The 15,004-nt window shown below is 43.0% G+C and overlaps 1 protein-coding gene across 1 annotated transcript in view; it reads right to left on the bottom strand.

Annotated features, from left to right (window-relative positions):
• b3glcta (beta 3-glucosyltransferase a) overlaps window positions 1–15,004 on the bottom strand; it is a 65,276-nt gene that overhangs the window by 12,104 nt on the left and 38,168 nt on the right. The window contains exons 7-11 of the mRNA XM_084448750.1: window positions 10,996–11,132; window positions 7,999–8,062; window positions 6,290–6,421; window positions 5,518–5,587; window positions 1,865–1,978 (exon numbers count right to left, since the gene is read on the bottom strand). Of these exons, the coding sequence (XP_084304876.1) occupies window positions 1,865–1,978; window positions 5,518–5,587; window positions 6,290–6,421; window positions 7,999–8,062; window positions 10,996–11,132 (517 nt within the window). The remainder of the gene's footprint in view (window positions 1–1,864; window positions 1,979–5,517; window positions 5,588–6,289; window positions 6,422–7,998; window positions 8,063–10,995; window positions 11,133–15,004) is intronic.

Raw genomic sequence — 15,004 nt, forward strand, 5'->3', positions numbered from 1 at the left:
CCCCCTCTGCTTCAAAACAGCCTCCGTCACTCCCATCCTCAAGAAGCCCGGCCCCGACCCCGACGAGCTCAACAACTACCGCCCGATCTCTAACCTTCCTTTCCTTAGTAAAATCTTGGAAAGAGCAGTGGCCGCCCAACTCCATCAACATATGTCCAACCATGAGCTCTATGAGTCTCTTCAATCCGGCTTCAGAACTCACCACAGCACAGAGACCGCCCTCATCAAAATCACCAACGACCTTCTCCTCGCAGCTGACTCCGGCCACATCAGCATCCTCATCCGCCTGGACCTTTCTGCAGCTTTTGACATGGTTTCCCATACTATCCTCCTCAACCGCCAATCCGACCACCTTGGCATCACTGGCTCTGCACTCTCCTGGTTTCAGTCCTACCTCACCAACCGGAAACAGTTCATCACCATTGGCGATTCCAGCTCCACCCCGGCCCCAGTCAACCAAGGCGTTCCCCAAGGTTCTGTACTTGGCTCAATCCTATTCACCATTTACATGCTCCCCCTTGGTCAGATCATCCGCCGCCACGGCTTCAGTTTCCACTCCTACGCCGACGACACACAACTTTACCTCTCCACCAATCCATCCACCCAGCTCCCTCCAAGCTCCCTTGTCAACTGCCTTCACGACATAAAAACCTGGATGTCATTTAACCTCCTCAAACTAAACAGAAATAAAACTGAGTTCATGGTTGTGGCACCCAAGGCCCTGCTCCAGAAGGTTGGATATCTCACTCCGGACATTGACAGCTGCTCCATCTGCCCTTTCCCAAAGGTCCGCATCCTGGACTCCACCCTTTCCTACCAAGCCCCCATCAGTCCTGTCACCAAATCCACCTTCTATCACCTCAGAAATATCTCCAGACTCCGACCATCACTCTCCGAGTTCACAGCAGAGACCCTCCTCCATGCCTTCGTCACCTCCCGTCTGGATTACTGTAATGGGGTCCTGTCCGGGGTTCCAAGCAAAACCCTGGACAGGCTCCAGTACATGCAAAACTCAGCTGCTAGGGTTCTCACCCACACCAAACGCTGGCAGCACATCACCCCCACCCTCATCCACCTTCACTGGCTCCCCATCAAATCCCCGCATCACCTACAAAACCCTCCTCATCACTTACAAGTCCCTCTGGCACCTTAGTACCTCACTGACCTCCTCCACCCCTACACTTAGTCACGGTCCCTGCGATCCTCAGACACCGGTCAGCTCTCCATCCCCTGAACCAGACTGCGGACCTTTGGGGACAGAGCTTTCAGCGTGGCAGCTCCCACCCTCTGGAACTCCCTCCTTGTAGAACTCTGCAACGCCCCAACTCTGGACTGCTTCAAGAAACTTCTTAAAACTCACCTCTTTAACATGGCCTTTGACCTCTAGCTTCCCTTTCTTAATGTTGTGTGTCTCTGTCTACCATGTTTGTCTCTTGTCTGTTACTGCCCCTATGTAAAGCGACCTTGGGTTTTATGAAAGGCGCTATATAAATGAAAGTTATTATTATTATTATTAAATGATTTGTTACTCCTTAGAGTATGTTAAAATGCATTTTAGTCAGTTCTGCCTCAATTTTGTTGGCACAATTGGATTCCTTAACCCAGAAAAGATAGGTTTCGCAGTCATTATCAATGTTCTATCTTATTTAGAAGCCGAGATATTACAAAATGCATGTTTTAAGTCGGACACTTTGTAAATTCCAATATGGCCTGGGCATCTGGGCAAATGGAAACAGTTGCATGGTTTTCTGCATCCTTATCCAATACCCTTTCCAAAAATGTAAATCCCCCCAAAAATCCTACGAAAGTTAAAATCCAAACCTAATGACTAGTTGTCAGCCTCCGCCCATCAGCCAAACATTACCTCTCTCTGTGTTGGGAACTCCCAGGTTGATGGTTGGTATTGAGGGGTCAGCATGGTCGCTGTAGTACTCCAGTCGAGAGGCTTCCTTCTCCCAGGTTTTCTTTACCACTGGGACTGGGACAAGGCAATAGGGCAAACAGCAGATCAATACCACACAGACACCGTCACCGGGTATGGGTTCATTACTGAGATGTTACTGTACACCTGGTATAGGAGAAATAACTACAGTACTTTGTAAGCTTGCAAAACAGCAGTGAATACACTGTACATCTTAATATTCCCATTAATCCAACCCTTGTGTTTATTCTATATGACTTTGCAGAGGATACAGTAGTTATAGTAATTAGGGCAATTAGATGTGATTGACATTTGATAGGGCATTTTCTGGATGCTTCCGCATTCAAACTAGAGCACTTTGTCTCATTAAGTGTAAAATTATTTCTGGTACTTAAAGGACTATGCTCGTTTTTGACAACCTGGACCTTATTTACGACATATTATAAGAAGTTTGACTCACCCAGATCACTTTTGTGTTGTTCGGAGGCAGGTAGAAGAAATTTAAAATCCAGCGCGAGCCAGTATATCCATGTAATGGCGGCGCACGGGGCAAAGGGAATGCAGCTTCTAAAAATCCATTTTCGGCCGTTAAACGGTTGTTTTCATCAATCACATTGCATGAATCGACAGTTGATATTCCTCTACGCGAGCCATTCTTTCGGTTTTCAAATACGTGGTCTGTAGCCACTGTAATATGATCTTTACACTGGCTATGCTCCCTCACATTCTCTGCGCTACGATCGGATTGTTGCTGACGAATGACGACGACAATATTCTCGGCACCAACTACGATCGTAGCGCAGAGAACGTGAGCCGGAGAATAGCAGGCTGCGCGCTGGCCTGTGCGCATGCGTGCTGGAGCAAGTGGGGGAGAGGCTTCTAAAGATCATATTACAGTGGCTACAGACCACGTATTTGAAAACCAACCGAAAGAATGGCTCGCGTAGAGGAATATCAACTGTCGATTCATGCAATGTGATTGATGAAAACAACCGTTTAGCGGCCGAAAATGGATTTTGAGAAACTGCATTCCCTATGCCCCGTGCGCCGCCATTACATGGATATACTGGCTCGCGCTGGATTTTAAATTTCTTCTACCTGCCTCCGAACAACACAAAAGTGATCTGGGTGAGTCAAACTTCTTATAATATGTCGTAAATAAGGTCCAGGTTGTCAAAAACGAGCATAGTCCTTTAAGGTTTGCCCAGCGCTGCCATAAAAATTATAGTACAATAACGGTGAAGCTGCTGGAGATGACCACGAGACCTTAACAGACAATTACTCTATGCTGCAGAATGAAGTTAAGGAATAAAGAAGTGACTCTTCTTTTGCTGTTAACCACCCTCAAGGGTGAATGTGCAGGTGTGTGTGTGCATATGCTCTTCCATCATTAACCACTCTTTATGTTGATCAACAGTACAGATGAACACTTGCTACACGAGTGGTGATGCAAAGACTTTGATAGAAATTATAGAAATTATATATCTTTTTAATCATATAAATTCTCTTTTTATATAAATTATAATAATTATAATAGAAATGTCTCCTCCTTGAAGATATTATCGCCCCTAGCCAATCAAGAAATAATATTTCCCCAAGCTGGACTGCGTTCTGTTGAGGCTGCTTGATGCCGTCTCACTATTTAGCAATGATGATGAAATAGTACTTGTCGTTGTAAAATAATGTGTTAGTTAGCTACATTTTCTAAGATTAGTGTAGCTTATTGTCATCAAAACTGTAAGGTTCTTTATTATGATCTCCATGTCTGATAAATGGATGAGCAGATGCTCGCTCACGTTATTTAACAAGTGCTAGCTAGTAACATTAGCTATGCTAGCTAACGTTAGTGCAACACGTTAGTATACGATTAGTTGTAATTGCCATAAAGATCGGAAGGTTTTTTGTTAGCTATGATCTCCATCTTTAATAAATAGATGGCTAGCAGGTGACGTTTGCTAGCTAACGTTAGTTAGACAGTGCTAGCTAGTAGTAGTTAGCTTGCTAGCTAGTGCAGCACATAGTAGCTAACATTTTACATCTGCTATAGATCCATAACTGAACATGATCAGATTCACTAGCATTAATAGCAACTAGTTGGCTTCCTAAAATGACCAACAATTTTTTAAATGTTTGGATGCTAGCCAACTAATCAGCAAACTAGACTGACGTTACTCTACACTAGTTTGACAGAGTGGTGTGCTGCTTTGCCATTTTGTCATTCACAGGCAATCCTGCAAAGTCTACAACCACCAGCTTCTGTCCCAGGCTCTCTCCATCACCAGACTGCCCCAAGCCTCTACTCACCAGACTCTGCCTCAGACATTCCAAGTCCTATGCCCTCTTTTGAGGTGAGTGTGAGAGACATTATATTTGTGGGTGACTAAAGTATCCTTTCTGAGCATGTCAGAGGCCATACACTGTATTATGTTGTCTCACATTCTGTTGCAAAGTCTACAACCACCAGCCTCTGTCCCAGGCTCTCTCCATCAACATCATCTGTCCCAGGCTCTCTCCATCACCAGACTCCTATGCCAAAGTCATATGCCCTCTTTAATGAAATAATGTTAGATAAAAAAAAATTGGTGTTTCACCACACCTCAGCACCATAACTTGAATACTGTAGGTGATTTTTTTTAAAGAACAGGGTAGTACACAGAATTACATTTTCATGTATGTGAAAATGGAGCAACCTGTCGTCCAGGTCACAGAGATGCTATTTTAATGGCAGTCTATCAAACAGTAGATTTAAACTGTGGTGTTACACAGCGGAGCTGCCTTGGCCCGCTCCTTTATTCCATATTCACAAATGATTTGCCATCTGCTATTAGGGAAGCATCCCTGACAATGTACGCAGAGGATTCTACTCTTCATTGTGCCGCTCCCACATGTTTTGACTGAGTATTTGAGTTACGTGCAGTCTGACTTCAGAAACTTGTTTTCTCAGGTTTGTTATTCATAGTCATTCTAGCCAAAAGCTTGCTCAATAACATTCAACATAACAGTTGCAAATTTGCTTTTTCAATTAAATCAAGTTAAAATTCAGTTCTCCCACCCCATTCGTCTTTGTAAATAGGGAAATATATACAGGGAAATGTTGCATTTTGTCTTTATTATTTTCCAAGAATGCACCAGAATGCTTGATTTACATGTGAAAATCACAAAAAAATCTTCTGAAAAAAACTACTATTTTTTTCACCAGCCGCCACTGGTACCAAGGACATTAATACTAACAGGCTTACATTTTTTATTTCACCAGCGAAATGGTTCCATGTGCTTGGCCAACGGGAGTTTTCAGAGATTACTTGATGGGTTCACATACAACGGCCAAAAACGTTATTAAATGTTTAGAATGTTGAGCAACTTTTGGACAACTTTCAACTGTCGCCCACAGACATAATATGTTGCCCTTAGCAGCGGTCAATATTGCCCTGTTGCCCTTGATGTCGGACAATTATCGAGAAATAATTGACCAGTAGAATGCGAGATTGTCCAATCAGAATCGAGTATTTCAGAGAGCTGTGTAATAAACAGTATATATCATGGAAATGTCAACGGAAACTGGGCAAGTTTAGGCACTAATATATAGTATGACTCACCTCTCTCAGCATGGAACTTCTTACAAGTTTTCACAGCAACAAATATGTCGTCCTTATTTACTGGATCCCCCTTAATGAATGTAGAAATATTGGATTTCAACATTTTGATAGATTAACAAAATGTAGCTAACCATTCTCTTGCACTTCAAATTTGACTACCTGTATTGTATGTCATTTTTTCCAATTACCCTCTTCAAAGGCTGAGGAGATGGCTCTAAAATAAATTGTGGGAAGTACAGAAGTGTCTGTTTGAGGGCAAAAAGTGAATCCTCATTCCTGTCCATTATTCGTGAGAGCAGGCCTATTTGCCCGGCTGAAAGCCATCGACTGCCTCTCAGGATATCTAAGGACTTGCAGAATGCTGAGCCATCAGTACTTCCTCAGCATACGGCAGCCCTGGAAAGTGTAAGGCGAGGAAGGGATGAGAGACGAGGGAAGGTAAGAGGGTCGCAAGGAGAGAGGAGCACCGTGTTCATTCTGATCTCTCTGAGCACTTAATTTGCCTTGATCACATCAGAAGCAGATAGGATATGTTGCGTTTGAGAAGTGGCACTGCCTTAGCTTAACAGAACACTTCGCAATGGGAAGATGTCTACAATGAATCTCAAAAGAATAGGAAGCGTCATAATGTGGGACTTCTACACAACAAGCCGTTTCTATTCATTTATTATTTGACACAAGCCATTGTACGAAGCGCTTTGTGTAAATTCTCCTGCATTAGGGGTAGTGAGAGTGTAAGATGGGGGGAGGGGGGGGGGGTTAAGGTACCCACACACAGGGGAGGCGGGCTGCTGAGAGAGGTGGCACAGTGCTGGGCTCGGGGAGAATCCGCTGCTTCTGTGCACAGCTCAGGCACAGCAGTGAGACACGGCCCCTTCCCGTTCTCCCAGATGAACAGGGCAACCTGCAACCACACATGGGCAGTGATGCTCTACAGGCCCCATTCATTTATCTGATAGCAAATCTCAACAAACAAGTGATAGGATAGAGAAATACAGGTGCATCTCCGAAAATTAGAATATTGTGGAAAGTAATCTATCATCCATCTATCTATCTATCTATCTATCTATATGTATATTGTAAATCTGTAATTTAATTTAAAAAATCTGTGATTCTTAAATTCATAAATGTTATTTAAATTCATGAATTCACAAATCTGTAATTTCAATTCATAAATTTATAATTCTGTTTGAATTCATAAATCTGTAATTTAATTCAAAAAGTGAAACTTTCATATATTATAGATTAATTACACATGTAGTGAAATATTTCAAGGCTGATTGCCTCCATGCCACACTCCCCGTTGATGTAGTAATTTGTGCAAGAGGAAAGTATTGAGTGTATAAATGAAAAGACTGAACATACCGTACAATCATAAAGATAAAAACAAAAAAGGCTTGAAATATTTCACTTTGGATCTAGAATACATGAAAGTTTCACTGTTTTAATTAAATTACGGAAAATAATATCACAATATTCTATTCTTTTCAGTTTTTGGGGGATGCACCTGTATTATATTTCCCATTAGATCATTAGTAACACATTAGATCATCATTATTAGTGACGGAGTTAAGAGACATAATGTAGGAGGCCATAGATTGTGTTCTTCGTCTTTTAAAAATAGTCCTCGAGGTACGGAAATGTGAAAGGCAATGTGAATCCTGGCAGTTTGACGAGAACCCAGTATACGCTAGTAAGGAGAGGACTAACAAAAGAGGTGGTGGTGGCGGTACATGAGTGTCCTTTCTCTCCCTCTGCCGCTCTGGAATGGGGTAACAACTCTCCACCATTAGAGAAGGAGATGGATGACTCAGGGACAGACTGTGCCCAGACGGACAATGTGACACACTGGGACTGGGTACAAAAGCGGACAAATATGGATCAATTGTAACCACACTACTGTGAGAGATAATCGGATTTTGAGACCAGGCTATTTGGAAATCATACTTTATACTAAAAGTTGGAGTAAACTGACATCAACAAGAGATGAAAGAAGCCGAGGACACAGGAGGTGGAAGAGAGCAGGACGAAGCACAGTCACTCCACAATGAGAACAGAGGATAAAATATGTTATTACTTCCACAATACACAGATAATGCATCCGGGACGTACTCACACCTTCACCTTTTACAGGCTTATTCCAAAATTGAGAATAAAAAAATAAAAATAAAATAAAAAAAACTCTCTCTCAAAGATCTACACACAATACCCCATAGTGACAAAGTGAAAAAAGGTTTTTTTTGAAAAATGTATTAAATAATAATAATAATAATTACTAAATAAATGAATATCACATGTACATAAGTATTCAGACCCTTTACTCAGTACTTTTCTTTACAAAAAGAATTCCATGCATTTTGGGATAAGGCTGTAACATAAAAGGTGTAAAAAGTGAAGGGGTGTGAGTACTTTCCAGATGCACTGTAACTATATCAGAAAGACAAAGCAAACAAAAAGAAAATACTTGCAAAATATTCTTACCTCGTGTTTCAGGTCAATACTGAAGTCAGATTTAAGAGGGTCCTCTCTTACTTTCTTTGCAAGCCTAAACAATTAGATTACCGCGTTAGTTATTTAATAATGAATACTGTGATGACAAATTCTGTTTAATGACAATAAACCAACCCATTATCAGGAGGAACATCTACCATTCTGACACCTGTGCAGGTTAGTGTTTCATCTAGATGTATTGACCCTTAAGTGAATACATTTACTTTAATACAGCAGACCTAACTCTTACCACAAAAGTGTCTAACATAACTCTAACCTTACACGTGTAATGCCGAACCGTAACCAGTCAAAATGGCAACAAAATATAATTTCGGCAAAATAGGAGACAAAATGACAGCTACATAGGAGATGACTATAGGGAATTTAATATATTGGCAAAAAACATTGTCCAGTAAAGCATGTTTTATACATTTATAGTTGTTATAATATACTTTATACATTTGTTTATTTGGAATATATTTAGGTGTCCTACGGAACCCTATTGTTAGGAGTCCTACGGTAGTCAATATCTAAGCTGTAACATTTATACTTTTTGAGCTAGAGCTATCTGAGGCCGGCATGCCTTCCCATTGAAGTAAATGATGGGATGTTCAGAATGACATATTCCTACAGTACCTTCCTTCCTAACGTCCTCCCTACTTTCCTTCCTTCCCATCTTCCTTTCTTCCCTACTACTGTACCTACCCTTCTTCCTTCCTTCCTTCCTTCCTTCCTTCCTTCCTTCCTTCCTTCCTTCCTTCCTTCCTTCCTTCCTTCCTTCCTTCCTTCCTTCCTTCCTTCCTACCACAATTTATGATGGCTGACACTCAAGGACGAGGCCTCTTCACTATTGGGATTAGTTTGGCATCTCTTAAGCCGAATCTACACTGTACGACTGATTTTTTTTTAGATCGGGGATCCTTTCCCACTGTACGACCGGGACTCTGTCTCAAGACCATACGATGTGTGTATTCACACTATGTGATTTGTATTCACACTATACGATTTCTGTCAGCCCCAATTACGCCCACGATTCATCTTGGCTGCAGCGTGAACCTCTACGATTGTGCCACGACTTGTGCATTTGTTGAAAATGTTAGATTGCAAACTGTCAAGAAATAAAAGTTCTTAGCAATGGCGGACCGTCAACAACAAGCTGCAATGCTGGTGTGCGCACTTTTTTGTGTGGAGAAAAGCAAAGACACATTTGGGCCCATTGTGTTCCATAGCAAACAAACAAAACATGAATGAACATGGTTGGCACACATGACTATACGGAAGTATAGTCAAGTCGGCGGAAGGTTGTTTTGCGCACCTGTCTCTTGTGGTCGTGTCGTAGAGCCATTCACACCTGCGATCTACAATGAAAATATCTGACATGCCAGATATTTTGTCGGGAGGTCGTAGCCTCGTTGTAGAACGTCGTAGCAATTAATCGCAGATCGTACACCTTCTCACACTGTGCGACTCGCGAGTCCCGATTTTGCATACGATGAGCTACGATTGTGTGCGACAATCCATGACCACCTTGACCATGACCTCAGAATCATGGGTTTTATCGCACAGTGTATATTCGGTTTTAGACATCTCAGTAAGTGATACCTTATGGTTGAGAACATTCGTATCTATCGAAGGTAACGATGAGACTAACAAGCTCTGCACATAGGAACATTTTATCTGTTAGCTAAAAGCCTCCTCAGTGGTGTGTCCTTGGTAGTGCTGGATTTCAAATCAAATCAAACTCTATTTGTATAGCACATTTCATACAGAGGCAACACAAGGCACTTTACAGAGAGCAATGGGGGGGGGGGGGGTGGACATACTGTAGGTCCTACACTATCCTACTTAAATCCAGAGCGAAGCAAAAAAAACGAAAAAGTGAGCTGTAAAAATTAATAGGAGAGACAAGACCATCAGTAGAGTAAATAGTTACAGAGATGTTTCCTACATGGTCGGCCATTATGCGTTAGCTATCCCTGTAGTCCATAATAGGATATTTAGGTGGATCATATAACAAAGCACAATAAGCACTTAGCAGATATCATAAAGAATGTAAACTAGGTAGAGCCGCGAAGTAGAAATTGAGAGACAAAAAGCAGAGAGCCAAGAGTAAAAATGTGTGTGTGGGGGGGGAGTGGCAAGTAACACATAGTGGGATGGAACTGGATGAGGATAATAGGGAGGCTCTTCAGGGACCATGGGGGAGACAGTATTTGTGATGCTGAAGCCAGAGAGGGGTCAAGATAACCTGGTGGTGTGGGCGTTTTATGGGAGCGAGAAGAGTACATAAGGTGGTGATGAGACTGTCTCTTTGTTGTGAGTCGTCTCCTCTGTGAAAGCTGGCTGCCGTGCTGAGAGCTGAGCTGTAACTTTACTTTTTGCTACCATAGAAACAAATCCTGCTTCTCCTACGCTGTTATCCATGCATGCCTATGCGCAACACCGGCACCGGCTGGACACTGTGTACCACAGTGCCCTGAGGTTTATCACAGGGTGCAAAGCTCTGACCCATCACTGCACACCGCCAAAGTCTGGTGGCCCTCACTGGCTCTGCGCAGACTAACACACTGGTATATTTTCATTTATAAGTCCAATATCGGCCTGCTTCCCTACTACCTATGCAGGTACATCACACTGTAAACCAGCACATTGCTGAAATTTGGTGTGTAGTCCAAAATCTGTCAGTCTACACTTTGCAACTCTGTCCTCCTGTCTGTCAGTCTGCCTCCCTGTCTGTCAGTCTCCTGATTATGGTTATGATGGCGTGCCTTTAGGACCCCCTCCCATTACCACTTGCGGTTATATTACTATATATATTTGAATTTCTGTATACTTTATCTATTCTGGTTATCTATACTATGTGTACCTAGTCTGGTTGCGTTACTTTGTTTCCTTGATGCTGTAACAGTGCACTTTATCCCCAGGGATCAATGCTGAGATTAGCCTGGGTTTATGTGAAGGGAAGACTGGGGTGTTATTTGGACTTACCTATAAACGAGGGGTATGCTGAGGGCCCACGCAGCAGCAAAGTCTGGGTACTTGAAGAATGAGGGATTCTCTGCAAAGGCATAGTGATGGATGATGGTGGACTCCTCATCATGGAGAGGCTTACCTAGGAACCACTCCTGAGGGATGGACAGGGACATCAAAATAGGCAAGGATACTGTACTTCACAACAAAAACACTGTCATAGAGGAGTTCATAAAAGCTGCAACAGTTTATTTCGAATGGCTTGCTACTGTAATAGACAAAAATCCATCAGATCAAAGTGATCCAGGTCTCTAATCTGAGAAGATGCATCTGAGGTCTTTGCACCTTGGCCAACTCTGTCCTCCTAGAGCACATGTAACTGAGTTGAATTGGTTAATAAAGAGGTGTTTATGTAAGGCAGTCATGTGCGTTGTGTAATAGATAAATTCAAATTAGTGTATTCTCTGCTCAAGTCATTGTCATAGGAAATCTACACTGTGAATCCTGTCTTATAAAATTAGCACTGTCTCCTGTATATTGCCCTGACCCCTTTTCTCCAGGCCTTCTGAAAGACTTTATGGCAGGAGACCTCTCCAGGGGCCCCCTCCTCCCAGTTAATCTTTGATCTCTGAAAATGTTTACTTCAGCTGTTGACCCTCAGACCTAGCCTACTCACTGATAATTGGCTAGTGAAGTATTTGCATATGCAGGTATGGTCACACCCACAGTGTTTATAATGCTCTGTTTTGATGATAATCAGGGCTTTTGGTGGATTTTAACTTCTCTGAGAGTCCGACTTTGCAAACTCAAACTATTTGGAATAAAAGTAACGAGCTTGGACTTGCAAAGATGAACCTTTCGACTACTCTTCTCTTAATTATTAGAATAAATCTAGAACAGAAGTGATACTGATGAGTGACGCAAAGACAGTGGTGCCAGTGACTACGGATACACAGTGGGACTCAGCTCAACCATGACACTAGACATTACACAAGCGATGAGCTTCTGGGCTGGGTTACAATGAGCTGAAAATAACAGACATCACATCTTTATAAGCCTGCACTGTCAAGAGTGATTAGTGTGCGATGAAGCAAGGCATAAAGATGCTGAGTACGTGATGTCCACGCCTGCCTTTATGAGGAGTGTCTGTGGATGATACAAAAATTAATTCAATTTCTGAGTTGAAATTGAATCCAGTACAGGTTAGGAAATGCCAGAACCCGCAGATGTTTGTTTTTTAAATTAATTTGTTATGCATAGGTTTCCAGAGGAACAAAACCAACTTTAACTTTCAAAACCAACTAACTTTTTTTTTTTTTTTTTTTTATGTTCTGCAAAGTACAAGAGACTGTTAATAGAACGACTTGAGGGAGGAAGGGAAAGAAGGAAATGTATGTTGGAAATGGAGAAGTTGGATTTTTGGTGCAAGGTGTGCCTAGTGGCACAACAGTAGACCACCGACAGCTGATGTGGTCCCTTGCTCAGAAAGGATGTTTGAGGCACTGGTGAAAAGCCAGCGAGCAACTACACAAGAAGAACATTGTACGTAAGTGAGTTGAGAGAGAGAAGGTTTCAGTATGTGATAAAGAAAAGTGTCCTTTTTTGCATTTCGTTTTACATGACCTTTTATGTGTTGCACATTGTCTTGATGTCTCATGTAAAGCACTTTGAATTGCCTTGTTGCTGAAATGTGCTATACAAATGTTGAATATTGGTGATTTTCAGAGAAATGCCTTTTAATATGACCCTGTTAGCTATTATTCTAATTATGATGATTGACCTCTGAGTATGGCTGTCGGCTTGAGTTTTCGGTAAGAAGTGCCCCTCTTCCATAGACTTATGAGATAAGGACAGCTCATGGCTGGTACACTCTGGGATAAACACCATTGTTGTGGTTAGAGATAAAGGCCTGGGCGCCGAGGCGGCGTAGGTTAACGGGACAAAGCAAGGCCACAGAAGAGACCAGAGAAACAGTCTTATCGGAGAAGAGACGAGGGAGGGGGGACACTCAAACCACATAAGAACGTTGCAGCGAGAGCAATGCTTTGATTTTGGGTTCCGACAGCATACAGAGAGGTCAACTGTACATTAGGCATGCCATCGTCTTTTGTATGAAAAACCTTCTGTAATAAATCGCTTTTGCTGAGGCTCAAATCCCGTGTTGGAGAGATTCATTTGAACACCTGAGAAAGGAGAAACTGGACTGTGTGGTACATATTAGAGATTGGGGGTCCGTCTTTTATCGGAAACAACAAAACACAACGCAGAGCTAATCAAGGACAATAATAAAAGACGAAGAGATTCATCAATTGGTGCCGTGACCCGGATCGGACATCCAAAACCTGGACAAGCCCAAAGACTGGTCGAGCAGACAGTCAGCAGTCAGCCAGCTGTGACCTGATCCGCCTCAGAGACCAAAAACTACAACGGGTGAGTGGGTTGGATGTCCCGATCCTAAAGAACCAATCAGTAAATCTAAGAATGCCACACATAATCTCTCAACACGTAAAACAAAACCAGTGCTGGATGTAAATGTATGTCTATATGTAGCTACATGTCTGATGTTTGGAATGCTAGATACCTGCCATGGTGTGTGCATTGTTTGGTTATGTGAAGTAGACCACTTCTCTATGTGTAACTACATGTCTTATGTTAGTAATGCCAAGGTATCTGCCATGGTGTGTGCATTGTTTGGTTATGTGAAGTAGACCACTTCTCTATGTGTAACTACATGTCTTATGTAGTAATGCCAAGGTATCTGCCATGGTGTGTGCATTGTTTGGTTATGTGAAGTAGACCACTTCTCTATGTGTAACTACATGTCTTATGTTAGTAATGCCAGGGGTTTTTGGTTAGTTTGGTTAGTTCACTTCTAAGGTCTGCAGCCCTTGAGAAGGCCCCCGTGAAAGACCGGGGTTTTTGGTTAGTTTGGTTAGTTCACTTCTAAGGTCTGCAGCCCTTGAGAAGGCCCCCGTGAAAGACCGGGGGTTTTTGGTTAGTTTGGTTAGTTCACTTCTAAGGCCTTGAGAAGGCCCCCGTGAAAGACCGGGGGTTTTTGGTTAGTTTGGTTAGTTTGGTTAGTTTGGTTAGGTCACTGTGATAAAATCATAGTGTGTGAACCAAGACCTTATCTGCTCCAGCGGAGTGCTGGAGCCTTTATTTCTCACTCCCGACTCAGCCCCTCCTTTACACAGCCACCGAGCTAAACTCCGGTCAGCCAGTCGCTTGACTATCAGTGAGAGCAGAGTAGGTTTAGCGAGGAGAGTCGGAGGAGGAGATAGCACACCGTCGATGACGATCCGATATGCTTATTGCTGGGTATGGAAACTAGATGTATATGTATGTGTGCATAGGCCTGTGCGTATGTATATATAGTCTAGGGTGGCATATTTGGTTACGCGCTGGTTTAAAACCAGTATTTTGATACATTCTCTCTTCGCCTCAGCAGAGTTGGCCAAACGCCCAGTAGCCTACACACGACTCAGCCCCTCCCCTACAGCACAACAGAGCTAAACTACAGTCAGCCAGTCGCTTGACTATCAGTGAGTGCAGAGTAAGCTTAGGAGGGGCGAACGATGATGATGAGGAAGAAGAGAACTTAGGAGAGGCGATGTGTCTTAGGTCCGCAATAGGGCCACGGTTGGACACAAACTATAGACAAGGAAGGGCCGCCCCCGAGCGGGAGGCGGACCCGGGTGAGCAGCCAGATCCAGGCGCCAGTGACGAGAGGTTAAAGGAGGAGCCCAAGTTTTCCGCCCCCTCCTCACAAGCTCAGGAGAGAGAGGAGGGATCGTATTGTAGATGTAACACTCCCACCAGCTGTTTCAAACTGGCGCCCCCTACGACCGGGGGGTGTTACTGTCGGTGCAGATGACAATCTAGAATGCTGGTCGGTTAGTGTAAAATATCCATGCGATGTAGGTGATGTGAACATGGCTCAGGCCAGTCACCCGTTGGTCGGTGACATTCTAACTAAAGCAATCACCACCGAGGTCAGGAGAGTAGAGGAGAAAGCCAGAGCTCCACA

Source organism: Borostomias antarcticus (genome assembly GCF_949987555.1).
Source record: "Borostomias antarcticus genome assembly, chromosome: 1".
Classification (NCBI taxonomy): domain Eukaryota; kingdom Metazoa; phylum Chordata; class Actinopteri; order Stomiiformes; family Stomiidae; genus Borostomias; species Borostomias antarcticus.